The sequence below is a fragment of the Haliotis asinina genome, chromosome 2, assembly GCF_037392515.1.
Source record: "Haliotis asinina isolate JCU_RB_2024 chromosome 2, JCU_Hal_asi_v2, whole genome shotgun sequence".
Classification (NCBI taxonomy): Eukaryota; Metazoa; Mollusca; class Gastropoda; order Lepetellida; family Haliotidae; genus Haliotis; species Haliotis asinina.
In genome coordinates, this window is record NC_090281.1 from 1,326,308 (window position 1) to 1,342,226 (window position 15,919).

At 44.0% G+C, this 15,919-nt stretch overlaps 1 protein-coding gene across 2 annotated transcripts in view; it reads right to left on the bottom strand.

The window, feature by feature from the left end:
• The window catches only part of LOC137273097 (A disintegrin and metalloproteinase with thrombospondin motifs 6-like), a 111,970-nt gene that overhangs the window by 43,620 nt on the left and 52,431 nt on the right, over nt 1–15,919 (bottom strand). For both annotated transcript variants that reach the window (XM_067805548.1, XM_067805549.1), the window contains 8 exons: nt 15,696–15,820; nt 14,985–15,128; nt 13,633–13,767; nt 13,072–13,237; nt 12,503–12,601; nt 8,755–8,906; nt 8,351–8,414; nt 7,975–8,083 (listed from right to left, as the gene is read on the bottom strand). In XM_067805548.1, coding sequence (XP_067661649.1) covers nt 7,975–8,083; nt 8,351–8,414; nt 8,755–8,906; nt 12,503–12,601; nt 13,072–13,237; nt 13,633–13,767; nt 14,985–15,128; nt 15,696–15,820 — 994 coding nt within the window. The remainder of the gene's footprint in view (nt 1–7,974; nt 8,084–8,350; nt 8,415–8,754; nt 8,907–12,502; nt 12,602–13,071; nt 13,238–13,632; nt 13,768–14,984; nt 15,129–15,695; nt 15,821–15,919) is intronic.

Here is a 15,919-nt window from a genome sequence, read left to right on the forward strand (position 1 = left end):
CAGGAGGTACCAAACCAAGGGCACCGAGAACAATGGGGAGCCTGACGACAGTGTACTTGGGATGTAAGCGAGACATTTCAAAGGCGAGGTCCGCATATTTATCATGCTTTTCCTGAATCTTGCCAATCACATTGCTGTCAAAAGGGACAGAAAATTCTATGATATAAATAATTTCATTGGCTTTATCAAAAAGGACAAGATCAGGTCTGTTGGCTGGAATTCGTCTCAGGCTGTATATTGGCCTATTCCAGAGAAGTTTGTAGCTGTCATTTTCCATGACGCCCTGGACATGCTCAGGGTCATACCATGGATGGACCTCGGAGTCAAAGCCACAGGCATGGCGGAGACGATAATAAAAGCAGCGAGCCATGCCATCATGTCTTTTTTTATGATATGCTGTTTGTGCCAAGGAAGGGCATCCACTGACAAGGTGTTGGACTGTCTCTGTAAATTGATTGCAAAGACGACATTTCATATTGATGTTTTCTTTAAGAATCACATTCTGGCGATTGCGAGTGGGAAGTGACTGGTCCTGAGCAGCAAAAAGGAAGCCCTCAGTTTCACATTTGAGACCAGCCGACTTCATCCAGGCGAAGGAGTCGGTTGGATTGCTGTTCTGTTCCACACACTGCATATACACACGATGCAATGGCTTCTCAGACAGCTTCTCCACAAAGGACCGACTCTGGGCAGACTTGGTGAAAGACTTCACCTGGTTTACTCCCATCACTGTACCGTCCAGCCGTACATCGCCATCAACAAAATCAACTTCAAATTTCAAATTGTGTCCAACAACCTTGGCACGTTTAAAGTAGCTGTGGAATTCCTTGCTTTCATCATGAATCTTAACGTGCATCACCAAAGGATCATCTGACAAATAAATATGTGCAAAAGTACACAATAAAATTCTGTCATGAAGAGCTTCCACATTAATCAAACCCCGACATCCAGAATTGATTGGCATATATAAACGATTAAGAGAGGAACGAGGGTGGTGTGCTCTGTTATCAGACATGATCCTTCTGGTCAGGCGGTCAAGACTCTGGATGTCTTGTTTTGTCCAATCAACTACTCCAAAGGAATAGGAGAGGACTGGCACAGCAAAAGTATTGGTGGCTTTGACTTTGTTTCGAGCATTTAGCTCTGAACTCCAGATTTTCTTTAAACGAGATTTATACTCGGCCCGAAGTTTATCTTGAATCTGGGCATTCTGGTGCTTGTCTCGAACTTGCATTCCAAGATAGGTGTAGGCCTGATCTTCCACAAGATGCTCAATAACTCCTCCCCCTTGTAACTTGACCGATCCATCATTAGTTACCTTGCCACGTTTCAGATGAAGAGTATTACATTTGTCGAGTCCAAATGTCATGCCTATATCATTAGAGAAGGACTCGACAAGGAGAACCTGTTCTTTCAAATTGGTCTCTCCTTTGAGCAAGGAGCTCGATGTCATCCATATAGAGGAGATGAGTAAGAGGTGTTGGGGATCTGTGCTGAGGAGGTCCGGGATGGTACCCTTCCTCCCCGTTGAGCAGGAAACTCAAAGGATTTAGAGACAGACAAAAAAGCAATGGACTGAAGGAGTCCCCCTGAAATATTCCCCTTCTGATTGGAATAGATTCCGATGTCTGCACCTCTCCTTGCGAGTACATCTCAAGTTGAGTCGACCAGCAACTCATTAAAGACTTGAGTAAATCAAGTAGTCGCTCAGGGAGGTCAATACACTGAAGAGACTTCAGAATCCATTCGTGAGGGACAGAGTCGTATGCCTTTTTGTAGTCTATCCAGCACATGGAGAGGTTGCGGTGGTATGTCTTAGCCTCTTCCAAAATCATTTTCTGTACAAGAAGTTGATCCTTGCACCCCCAACATCCCTTTCTCGCCCCCTTCTGCCCTCATATTATTATTATTATTATTTACAGATTAGAATGAAAATGCAGCAGAGAGGGTTCGGGTGATCCTGGCACAGTCAGGCTGGTCAAGCTCATCATCAGCTCAGGGCCCTCGCCCCCTCTACACGCAGCCCAGACAGCGAATGGGACTTCTCCCAGGAAACACTGCCTAGTCGAACCCACCAAGAACTTTTCGGAGAATATGAAGGCTCCCCAACACTGCAGCCTTCTGCATTACCCAGATTGTCAGAAGGGCTGTGCTCCCGGTGGAGAACCCGGGCACTCTCCACATCTGCGCCAAGAGATCAGGAGGTACCAAACCAAGGGCACCGAGAACAATGGGGAGCCTGACGACAGTGTACTTGGGATGTAAGCGAGACATTTCAAAGGCGAGGTCCGCATATTTATCATGCTTTTCCTGAATCTTGCCAATCACATTGCTGTCAAAAGGGACAGAAAATTCTATGATATAAATAATTTCATTGGCTTTATCAAAAAGGACAAGATCAGGTCTGTTGGCTGGAATTCGTCTCAGGCTGTATATTGGCCTATTCCAGAGAAGTTTGTAGCTGTCATTTTCCATGACGCCCTGGACATGCTCAGGGTCATACCATGGATGGACCTCGGAGTCAAAGCCACAGGCATGGCGGAGACGATAATAAAAGCAGCGAGCCATGCCATCATGTCTTTTTTTATGATATGCTGTTTGTGCCAAGGAAGGGCATCCACTGACAAGGTGTTGGACTGTCTCTGTAAATTGATTGCAAAGACGACATTTCATATTGATGTTTTCTTTAAGAATCACATTCTGGCAATTGCGAGTGGGAAGTGACTGGTCCTGAGCAGCAAAAAGGAAGCCCTCAGTTTCACATTTGAGACCAGCCGACTTCATCCAGGCGAAGGAGTCGGTTGGATTGCTGTTCTGTTCCACACACTGCATATACACACGATGCAATGGCTTCTCAGACAGCTTCTCCACAAAGGACCGACTCTGGGCAGACTTGGTGAAAGACTTCACCTGGTTTACTCCCATCACTGTACCGTCCAGCCGTACATCGCCATGAACAAAATCAACTTCAAATTTCAAATTGTGTCCAACAACCTTGGCACGTTTAAAGTAGCTGTGGAATTCCTTGCTTTCATCATGAATCTTAACGTGCATCACCAAAGGATCATCTGACAAATAAATATGTGCAAAAGTACACAATAAAATTCTGTCATGAAGAGCTTCCACATTAATCAAACCCCGACATCCAGAATTGATTGGCATATATAAACGATTAAGAGAGGAACGAGGGTGGTGTGCTCTGTTATCAGACATGATCCTTCTGGTCAGGCGGTCAAGACTCTGGATGTCTTGTTTTGTCCAATCAACTACTCCAAAGGAATAGGAGAGGACTGGCACAGCAAAAGTATTGGTGGCTTTGACTTTGTTTCGAGCATTTAGCTCTGAACTCCAGATTTTCTTTAAACGAGATTTATACTCGGCCCGAAGTTTATCTTGAATCTGGGCATTCTGGTGCTTGTCTCGAACTTGCATTCCAAGATAGGTGTAGGCCTGATCTTCCACAAGATGCTCAATAACTCCTCCCCCTTGTAACTTGACCGATCCATCATTAGTTACCTTGCCACGTTTCAGATGAAGAGTATTACATTTGTCGAGTCCAAATGTCATGCCTATATCATTAGAGAAGGACTCGACAAGGAGAACCTGTTCTTTCAAATTGGTCTCTCCTTTGAGCAAGGAGCTCGATGTCATCCATATAGAGGAGATGAGTAAGAGGTGTTGGGGATCTGTGCTGAGGAGGTCCGGGATGGTACCCTTCCTCCCCGTTGAGCAGGAAACTCAAAGGATTTAGAGACAGACAAAAAAGCAATGGACTGAAGGAGTCCCCCTGAAATATTCCCCTTCTGATTGGAATAGATTCCGATGTCTGCACCTCTCCTTGCGAGTACATCTCAAGTTGAGTCGACCAGCAACTCATTAAAGACTTGAGTAAATCAAGTAGTCGCTCAGGGAGGTCAATACACTGAAGAGACTTCAGAATCCATTCGTGAGGGACAGAGTCGTATGCCTTTTTGTAGTCTATCCAGCACATGGAGAGGTTGCGGTGGTATGTCTTAGCCTCTTCCAAAATCATTTTCTGTACAAGAAGTTGATCCTTGCAACCCCAACATCCCTTTCTCGCCCCCTTCTGCCCTCATATTATTATTATTATTATTTACAGATTAGAATGAAAATGCAGCAGAGAGGGTTCGGGTGATCCTGGCACAGTCAGGCTGGTCAAGCTCATCATCAGCTCAGGGCCCTCGCCCCCTCTACACGCAGCCCAGACAGCGAATGGGACTTCTCCCAGGAAACACTGCCTAGTCGAACCCACCAAGAACTTTTCGGAGAATATGAAGGCTCCCCAACACTGCAGCCTTCTGCATTACCCAGATTGTCAGAAGGGCTGTGCTCCCGGTGGAGAACCCGGGCACTCTCCACATCTGCACCAAGAGATCAGGAGGTACCAAACCAAGGGCACCGAGAACAATGGGGAGCCTGACGACAGTGTACTTGGGATGTAAGCGAGACATTTCAAAGGCGAGGTCCGCATATTTATCATGCTTTTCCTGAATCTTGCCAATCACATTGCTGTCAAAAGGGACAGAAAATTCTATGATATAAATAATTTCATTGGCTTTATCAAAAAGGACAAGATCAGGTCTGTTGGCTGGAATTCGTCTCAGGCTGTATATTGGCCTATTCCAGAGAAGTTTGTAGCTGTCATTTTCCATGACGCCCTGGACATGCTCAGGGTCATACCATGGATGGACCTCGGAGTCAAAGCCACAGGCATGGCGGAGACGATAATAAAAGCAGCGAGCCATGCCATCATGTCTTTTTTTATGATATGCTGTTTGTGCCAAGGAAGGGCATCCACTGACAAGGTGTTGGACTGTCTCTGTAAATTGATTGCAAAGACGACATTTCATATTGATGTTTTCTTTAAGAATCACATTCTGGCGATTGCGAGTGGGAAGTGACTGGTCCTGAGCAGCAAAAAGGAAGCCCTCAGTTTCACATTTGAGACCAGCCGACTTCATCCAGGCGAAGGAGTCGGTTGGATTGCTGTTCTGTTCCACACACTGCATATACACACGATGCAATGGCTTCTCAGACAGCTTCTCCACAAAGGACCGACTCTGGGCAGACTTGGTGAAAGACTTCACCTGGTTTACTCCCATCACTGTACCGTCCAGCCGTACATCGCCATCAACAAAATCAACTTCAAATTTCAAATTGTGTCCAACAACCTTGGCACGTTTAAAGTAGCTGTGGAATTCCTTGCTTTCATCATGAATCTTAACGTGCATCACCAAAGGATCATCTGACAAATAAATATGTGCAAAAGTACACAATAAAATTCTGTCATGAAGAGCTTCCACATTAATCAAACCCCGACATCCAGAATTGATTGGCATATATAAACGATTAAGAGAGGAACGAGGGTGGTGTGCTCTGTTATCAGACATGATCCTTCTGGTCAGGCGGTCAAGACTCTGGATGTCTTGTTTTGTCCAATCAACTACTCCAAAGGAATAGGAGAGGACTGGCACAGCAAAAGTATTGGTGGCTTTGACTTTGTTTCGAGCATTTAGCTCTGAACTCCAGATTTTCTTTAAACGAGATTTATACTCGGCCCGAAGTTTATCTTGAATCTGGGCATTCTGGTGCTTGTCTCGAACTTGCATTCCAAGATAGGTGTAGGCCTGATCTTCCACAAGATGCTCAATAACTCCTCCCCCTTGTAACTTGACCGATCCATCATTAGTTACCTTGCCACGTTTCAGATGAAGAGTATTACATTTGTCGAGTCCAAATGTCATGCCTATATCATTAGAGAAGGACTCGACAAGGAGAACCTGTTCTTTCAAATTGGTCTCTCCTTTGAGCAAGGAGCTCGATGTCATCCATATAGAGGAGATGAGTAAGAGGTGTTGGGGATCTGTGCTGAGGAGGTCCGGGATGGTACCCTTCCTCCCCGTTGAGCAGGAAACTCAAAGGATTTAGAGACAGACAAAAAAGCAATGGACTGAAGGAGTCCCCCTGAAATATTCCCCTTCTGATTGGAATAGATTCCGATGTCTGCACCTCTCCTTGCGAGTACATCTCAAGTTGAGTCGACCAGCAACTCATTAAAGACTTGAGTAAATCAAGTAGTCGCTCAGGGAGGTCAATACACTGAAGAGACTTCAGAATCCATTCGTGAGGGACAGAGTCGTATGCCTTTTTGTAGTCTATCCAGCACATGGAGAGGTTGCGGTGGTATGTCTTAGCCTCTTCCAAAATCATTTTCTGTACAAGAAGTTGATCCTTGCACCCCCAACATCCCTTTCTCGCCCCCTTCTGCCCTCATATTATTATTATTATTATTATTTACAGATTAGAATGAAAATGCAGCAGAGAGGGTTCGGGTGATCCTGGCACAGTCAGGCTGGTCAAGCTCATCATCAGCTCAGGGCCCTCGCCCCCTCTACACGCAGCCCAGACAGCGAATGGGACTTCTCCCAGGAAACACTGCCTAGTCGAACCCACCAAGAACTTTTCGGAGAATATGAAGGCTCCCCAACACTGCAGCCTTCTGCATTACCCAGATTGTCAGAAGGGCTGTGCTCCCGGTGGAGAACCCGGGCACTCTCCTCATCTGCGCCAAGAGATCAGGAGGTACCAAACCAAGGGCACCGAGAACAATGGGGAGTCTGACGACAGTGTACTTGGGATGCAAGCGAGACATTTCAAAGGCGAGGTCCGCATATTTATCATGCTTTTCCTGAATCTTGCCAATCACATTGCTGTCAAAAGGGACAGAAAATTCTATGATATAAATAATTTCATTGGCTTTATCAAAAAGGACAAGATCAGGTCTGTTGGCTGGAATTCGTCTCAGGCTGTATATTGGCCTATTCCAGAGAAGTTTGTAGCTGTCATTTTCCATGACGCCCTAGACATGCTCAGGGTCATACCATGGATGGACCTCGGAGTCAAAGCCACAGGCATGGCGGAGACGATAATAAAAGCAGCGAGCCATGCCATCATGTCTTTTGAGATATGCAGTTTGTGCCAAGGAAGGGCATCCACTGACAAGGTGTTGGACAGTCTCTGTAAATTCATTGCAAAGACGACATTTCATATTGATATTTTCTTTAAGAATAACATTCTGGCGATTGCGAGTGGGAAGTGACTGGTCCTGAGCAGCAAAAAGGAAGCCCTCAGTTTCACATTTGAGACCAGCCGACTTCATCCAGGCAAAGGAGTCGGTTGGATTGCTGTTCTGTTCCACACACTGCATGTAAACACGATGCAATATTATTATTATTATTATCGTTATTATAGGATATTTATATAGCGCATGTATGCACGCAGCTAGTGCTTGCTTTGGATGCTTGTATTTCTTCACCTAGATCATTGGATGTCAATATCACGGCACATTGTGTTATCAATCTCAATTCCATTGGGAGTACACAACACCAATACTTGGCACCGATTTACTGTCGTCTCACATGAGGGGTTCGGGGAAAAATCCTTGTAATCTCTCATAGAGGTTCTACGGGAGACCATGGTGCATCTCTCATGGATTGTGGGGGAGATCATAGTACATCTCTCATAGAGGTTCTAGGGGAGACCATAGTGCATCTCAAATAGGTTTTCTGCGTGGGAGATCATAGTACATCTCTCATAGGGGACGTCGGGAGATCATAGTACATCTCACATTGGGGTCCTGGGGGAGATCATGTCACATCTCACAAATGGCTTCTGGTGGATATCATAGTACATCTCACAAGATTCTGAGAGAAATCATAGTACATCTCACAAGATTCTGAGAGAAATCATAGTACATCTCACAAGGCTCTGAGAGAAATTGTAGGAACTCTAGAGAACGTCATCGATGTACATCAGACACAGGACTCAAATGGGATCGCAGTCTATCTGTCATAACGATCTGGATTAGATCATAGTACGTCTGTCATGTAGGAGGAGAACATTACTTCTGACAAGCGAGCTCGAGGAGTAAACATCCTTGCAGACACGACCTACCTGAAGATCCCTGGTAAGGTGTCCAGTGATACTTGACGCCGTCTAAAGGGAAGTCATCGGTGGCAGCACACTGCTCCACGAGGAAGTCGGCCTGGCTGGTGTTGCATGCCTGTCTCAGAGCAGCGTAAAACACACATCAGTAAGAATCAGACCGAGAATGCAGATGAGACCTTAGAGCCAGAACAGATAGACGGTAAACCGCGTGGTCCCCTCAAGTCGACACCAACGTGTACGGGGACAACTAGCTGTTGTAGTCGTACTGCACTGCGTCTTTACCTCTAGTATATAAGTCTATAGTTAATTCGGCATTAACTACTTTGCAGCAAATATTCGCCCCGAAATTACATATAGACCTGAACACTTGACCTATATTTACCTGCAAGTTGCACATCTCGGCCTTGATTCCAACGCCATCACACGGCTTTCCTCCGAACTTGGGGCTGATCACAGACAAGAGACACAGCACACTGAGTGATTTCACTATAACACAGGCCCCTCCCACGTCACTCCCTGAGCTGTCACTACCATCTGTCTATGTTAATGAATGTGAGTTCTCTATGTTACAGCAATGTTACAGCTCTATCTTGGTCTGGACCTGACAAACCGATGATTGACAGCATAATCAGCCGTCCTCAGTAATCAACCGTGAAGACAAATATAGGGCACCAGTTGTACTCTACAATGGATTCTTCGTGGGACCCAGATTCTTATAATGGCCACAAAACATGTCCATGAATCTACTCTTACGACTAGAGATGAAGAGGCGATGGAACTACTTACGATGGGTTGTCACATGCTCTACTCCGGTATGTGAGCCCGCCGCCACACGTCCGGGAACACGGACTCCAGGCTGGTTCCCATGCCGACCAGGACCCGTCCACCGCGTCTGGGCCGTTAGTACCGAAGTCCACACACTTCCCGCCCTTGCACCACTATCACGCAGACAGATAGTGGTTGTTACTGATTGTCGGTGTGGTACATACAAGTGTGTGTTACATGTGCAGATGGTGTGTCAGGTGTCTGAGTCAACTGTTCGTAATTTGCTGCTCATTGCGCCTCATTGTGTGTTTGAACTGTGAAGATCCGGGGTAGAATTGATGTCCAGTAACCCATGCTTGTGGTAAAAGGCGATCGATTAACGGGATTGAGTGGTCAGGTTCGCTGATTTGGTTGACACATGTCATCGTATCCCAACGGCGTACATCGATGCTCATATTGTTGATCAGTGGATTGTCTGGACCAAACTCGATTACGTGTATTTATAAACCACCGTCATATAGCTGGACTAGTCATGTAACTGCAGCGTAGAACCAAAGTCACTCAATCATTGTGCGTTATGTCCTCATTGTCCGTTATGTGGACTGTCCATTTTGTGCCCGCTGTGGATTATCTGCTCCTTATGCATTAGGTGTTCATTGTCCGCTAAGTGCTGATTGTCCGCTAAGTGCTGACTGTCCACTAAGTGATGATTGTCCGCTAAGTGATGATTATCCACTAAGTGCTGATTGTCCACTAAGTGATGATTGTCCTGTTAAGTGATGAGTGGGCGTTATGTGCTCATTGGGCGTAGTATGTTCATTGGGCGTAATGTGCTCACTTTGCGTAATGTGTTGATTTTGTGTTATGTGCTCACTGAGCGTTATTTGCCCATTGTCCATTGTGAGCTCATTGTCCGTTATGAGATCATTGTCCATTATCAACTCACTGTACGTTATAAGTTCATTGTCCGTTATGGACCCATTGTCCATTTCGAGCTCATTGTCCATTATGAGCGCATTGTCCGTTATGTGCCTATCGCCCGTTATGAGCTCATTGTCCGTTATGAGCCTTTCGTCCGTTATGAGCTGATTGTCCGTTATGACACATACATTGTCCGTGATTTTGTGTTATGTGCTCACTGAGCTTTATTTGCCCATTGTCCATTGTGAGCTCATTGTCCGTTATGAGATCATTGTCCATTATCAACTCACTGTACGTTATAAGTTCATTGTCCGTTATGGACCCATTGTCCATTTCGAGCTTATTGTCCGTTATGAGCGCATTGTCCGTTATGAGCCTTTCGTCCGTTATGAGCTGATTGTCCGTTATGACACATACATTGTCCGTTATGAGCACAACATAAGGAGACTGTATAGGTTATATTTGTAGTAAGAAGACTGTATAGGTTATATCTGTAGTAAGGAGACTAAATAGGTTACACCTGTAGTAATTAGACTGTAAAGGTTATATCTGTAGTAAGGAGACTATATAGATTATATATATAGTAAGGAGACTGTATAGGTTACACCTGTAGTAAGGAGACTGTAAAGGTTATATCTGTAGTAAGGAGACTATATAGATTATATATATAGTAAGGAGACTGTATAGGTTATATATGTAGTAAGGAAACTAAATAGGTTATATCTGTAGTAAGGAGACTGTAAAGGTTATATCTGTAGTAAGGAAACTAAATAGGTTATATCTGTAGTATGGAGACTTTAAGGTTATATCTGTAGTAAGGAGACTAGATAGGTTATATCTGCAGTAAGGAAACTATATAGGTTATATCTGCAGTAAGGAAACTAAATAGGTTATATCTGTAGTAAGGAGACTGTAAAGGTTATATCTGTGGTAAGAAAACTAAATAGGTTATATCTGTAGTAAGGAGACTATATAGGTTATATCTGCAGTAAGGAAACTATATAGGTTATATCTGCAGTAAGGAAACTAAATAAGTTATATCTGTAGTAAGGAGACTGTAAAGGTTATATCTGTGGCAAGAAAACTAAATAGGTTATATCTGTAGTAAGGAGACTTTAAGGTTATATCTATAGTAAGGAGACTTTAAGGTTATATCTGCAGTAAGGAAACTATATAGGTTATATCTGTAGTAAGGAAACTATATAGGTTATATCTGTAGTAAGGAAACTAAATAGGTTATATCTGTAGTAAGGAGACCTTAAGGTTATATCTGTAGTAAGGAGACTATATAGGTTATATCTGTAGTAAGGAAACTATATAGGTTATATCTGTAGTAAGGAAACTAAATAGGTTATATCTGTAGTAAGGAGACTTTAAGGTTATATCTGTAGTAAGGGGACTATATAGGTTATATCTGCAGTAAGGAAACTATATAGGTTTTATCTGCAGTAAGGAAACTAAATAGGTTATATCTGTAGTAATTAGACTGTAAAGGTTATATCTGTAGTAAGGAGACTACATAGGTTATATCTGTAGTAAGGAGACTGTAAAGGTTATATCTGTAGTAAGGAAACTAAATCGGTTATATCTGTAGTAAGGAGACTTTAAGGTTATATCTGTAGTAAGGAGACTAGATAGGTTATATCTGCAGTAAGGAAACTATATAGGTTATATCTGCAGTAAGGAAACTAAATAGGTTATATCTGTAGTAAGGAGACTGTAAAGGTTATATCTGTGGTAAGGAAACTAAATAGGTTATATCTGTAGTAAGGAGACTTTAAGGTTATATCTGTAGTAAGGAGACTGTAAAGGTTAAATCTGTGGTAAGGAAACTAAATAGGTTATATCTGTAGTAAGGAGACTTTAAAGTTATATCTGTAGTAAGGAGACTATATAGGTTATATCTGCAGTAAGGAAACTATATAGGTTATATCTGTAGTAAGGAGACTAAATAGGTTACACCTGTAGTAAATAGACTGTAAAGGTTGTATCTGTAGTAAGGAGACTATATAGATTATATATATAGTAAGGAGACTGTATAGGTTACACCTGTAGTAAGGAGACTGTAAAGGTTATATCTGTAGTAAGGAGACTATATAGATTATATATATAGTAAGGAGACTGTATAGGTTACACCTGTAGTAAGGAGACTGTAAAGGTTATATCTGTAGTAAGGAGACTATATAGATTATATATATAGTAAGGAGACTGTATAGGTTACATATGTAGGAAGGAAACTAAATAGGTTATATCTGTAGTAAGGAGACTGTAAAGGTTATATCTGTAGTAAGGAAACTAAATAGGTTATATCTGTAGTAAGGAGACTATATAGGTTATATCTGCAGTAAGGAGACTGTAAAGGTTATATCTGTAGTAAGGAGACTGTAAAGGTTATATCTGTGGTAAGGAGACTATATAGGTTATATCTGCAGTAAGGAGACTATACAGGTTATATCTGTAGTAAGGGGACTATATAGGTTATATCTGTAGTAAGGAAACTAAATAGGTTATATCTGTAGTAAGGAGACTTTAAGGTTATATCTGTAGTAAGGAGACTATATAGGTTATATCTGCAGTAAGGAAACTATATAGGTTATATCTGCAATAAGGAAACTAAATAGGTTTTATCTGTAGTAAGGAGACTGTAAAGGTTATATCTGTGGTAAGGAGACTATATAGGTTATATCTGCAGTAAGGAGACTATACAGGTTATATCTGTAGTAAGGGGACTATATAGGTTATATCTGTAGTGAGGGGACTATATAGGTTATATCTCTCCAGGTTTTATGTATAGGTAGTGTGTTCTATATAACAAACTCTGTTCTACCTATTCCTTTGTTGTACCGACCTTACCGGTGCCACACTCCGTTCCGTCCATCCGTGGGGCGCCCTCTGTGACACACATCCCTCCCTTGGGGGCATAGCACACTAACACACTGCACTCGTCCTGCGGGGAGAAAGATGTAGCGTCACTCATTATGCTATGGTGTGTCAATGTACATGCATTTAATCACTAGCAGTACCTTAATTCCAAGACTCTCATTGGTGATGGGATTGAACACAGATGGACGCATGTATCCTTTGTTTGGCTGAAAGCAGCTGCGTTCAGGTGGATGGTTCAATTCCCAGAAATTGGTTCTTGTCTTGTACACATCCACGACCTTGAGATTCGCCACGTGTCAGGGACCTGCCTGAAGTCAAGCTTCCCTCACACATGCAGCTGACACTCATTTCTGCATAACCGATGCTGAAGTCACAGCTAAAGGTCTCTTCTTTAAGTATACCTTCGGAGAAGTATCGTGGGCGTCATCGGGGTTGAGAAACATTATCCTGAACCAGCAATGGTCAAATGTGGACTAAAACCCGACTTTGAACAGCAGGTGGTATCTCTGCTAACAAGGCCATGTTGTTACTCACCCCGTTGTAACGTTTGGTAAAGTCAGTGTTAGGGCAGCTCTTGGAGGGGTTACCATACGCCATCTTGCACTGAGCGTCCCCGTCGTAGATGATCCCTGGTAGGTCGTTCACGAGTTTTAACGTCGCTCCTGTAGGAAGGTCGTTGAGACAGGAGGACTGGGCCTTCCTACGTGAAAAGAAATGTCTACTGTCCCAAAGATACCACTGTACAAAGCAGCATTTGCATTACGCCAATCGTGCGTCTAGGATATGGTGTGGGAGTTACGATCACCTTAGTGCTAGGGTCGCTTTGTAGAACGGCATCCTGATATAGACTTGGATCATCGAGAAAACGGTGTTTGTACTCCATTTCAGGTCATGTAGTCTTCAGCCTAAGCTTAACTTACTAACAAGAAGTATGAACACTACCTACATCTATGCCATCCAGGTTCAGAGTTTGTTGAAAACTTTTACAATCAATGCAGTCAACAAACCTTGTTTTGAACATGCGACAAAGCAACTATGGCAAGTTTTCTGGTTTGTTTACCGCCATGACATTGTTGGGTGTTGCCGGGGACCTACCTCAGGAACCGGCTGAGTGCCTCACTGCTGCACGATGACCATATAAACGCCGCCGGCCCGCCTCCTCCTCCGGGGGCCATGATGTTGCTACTGGCGTTGCAGCTGTTGCCGTCACCGTCGTGGTTAACACCGAGGCTTGAAATAGACGGAAGTGGCACTGCAGATCAGATACTTGTCTGACCTTTAAGGGAGTCTCGGTACTGGCAGTTCAGGTCAGCTTATATCTCCGAGACAGCATGCAAATCTCTAGATGTCTAGATAAATGTCTACTTGGTAATCTCTCAGTTGTTTCCCGTCTAGTCCACTCTTCCAACGTGTGCCCTATCTAGTCTACTCCACCAATGTGCGCTCCGTCTAGTCTATTCTACCAACATGTGCTCCGTCTAGTCTATTCTACCAACATGTGCTCCGTCTAGTCTAATCCACCCACATGTGCCCTATCTAGTCTATTCCACCAACGTGTGTCTCGTTTAGTCTGTTCTACCAACATGTGCCCCATCGAGTTTACTCCACCAACAAGTGCCTCTAGTAGTCCACTCTACCAACATGTACCCCGTCTAGTCTTCTCTGACAACTTGTGCCCGTCAAGCCTACTACATCACTAGTAGTCTACTTCACCAGCATATCTTCCGTCTAGTATAGTCTAACGATATGTGTCTTGTCTAGTCTACTCTTCAAATTCTAACAACGTCTGTCCCGTCTAGCGCACTCTTCCAACATAGTCGTGTCTAGTCTACTATAACAACGTATGTCCACTTTGGTCTACTTTAACAACATGTATCCCGTCTAGTCTGCTAGAGCAATGCGTGTCCCATCTTGTCCACTCTAAAATGTATCCCGTCTATTTTACTCTACCTGCATATTTCCCGTTTAGTTTACTCTAACAACTTGTATCCCGTCTAGTCTATTGTGCCAACGTGTGCCCTTTCTAGTTTAATCCACCAGCATCTATCCCGTCTAGTCTGCTCCACCAATATGTGTCTAGTTTACCCTACCATTAGGTGCTCCGTCTAGTCTGCCCCACCAGCATGTGTCACGTCTGCTCTACTCCACCAACAATGCGTTTCCAACATGTATCCTGTCTAGTCCACTCTACCAACGTGTGTCAAGTCTAGTTCACTCTAACAACGTGTGCCCCGTCTAGTCTACTCCATCAACATGTGTCTCATCTAGTCTAGTCCACTAACATGTGCCCTGTCTAGTCCACTCTAACAGCATGTGTCACGTGTAGTCTACCAACGTGTGTCCCGTCTAGTCTACTCCACCAACATGTGTCCCATCCAGTCTACTCTACCAATATGTCTCAAGGCTACTCTACTCACCTGTGTCCTATCTCGAGCGCGTCTACTTACCTGTGCGCTATCTCGTGTGCGAGAGTGAGCCCCAGATTGAGTCCTGTGTCCTGGTTGTAAGAACAGCGCTGCATGTTGACACAGGCTCCTCCTATGATGGCCAACCCCTCCGTGCCCTCGGTCCCGTGACTGTGGATGTCCAGGCTGTGGACAGATTCAGAGGACAGAATATATCAATGAGGCTGACGTAAAGAGGAAATTACACACAAAGTTTTGGGACTGTTTTCCTTAAACTAACACAACTGTTATAAAGTGTTCTAATGGTGTCTTTCAATAACATTTTGTTGCCAAAACACCGAAGATATCGCTCCTATCTGCGACGTTGCCAGAGACTAACGTACCTAGTCGAACACATACAATTCAGACTATGTTGACAGACTAATGACATACCCAGAAATACCCCGACTGACCACACCACGCAGTCGTCTAATCACAGTCTTTTTGCTGATGTAATGATATACGCTTTTGTTGATGATGACGTCACTGCGAACACTAGGATGAGCAGTTTCAGACCATGTCTCAGCTACTGACCACTTGTCTCAGCTACTGACCACTTGTCTCAGCTACTGACCACTTGTCTCAGCTACTGGCCACATGTCTCAGCTACTGACCACATGTCTCAGCTACTGACCACTTGTCTCAGCTACTGACCATGGTTGTCAGCTACTGATCGTGTACATCAGCTACTGACAGTGTATCTCAGCTACTGACCGTGTAAGAAGAATAGAGACATCTGCATGCTGAGGGTTGCTGTCATCATCAGGGTTGAAGCCCTCCTGCCACTTGCAGAAAGCGTTGAGAGTGTACTCGGCGTCCGTTGTGACCTCAAGGTCAGGCTGGGGAGAGAACACAGAAACAAATGGGAGATAACAGGCACGTTAGATATAGCTCAGACATGCATTGAGCATGACACCCTAACACATGGGATATAACAC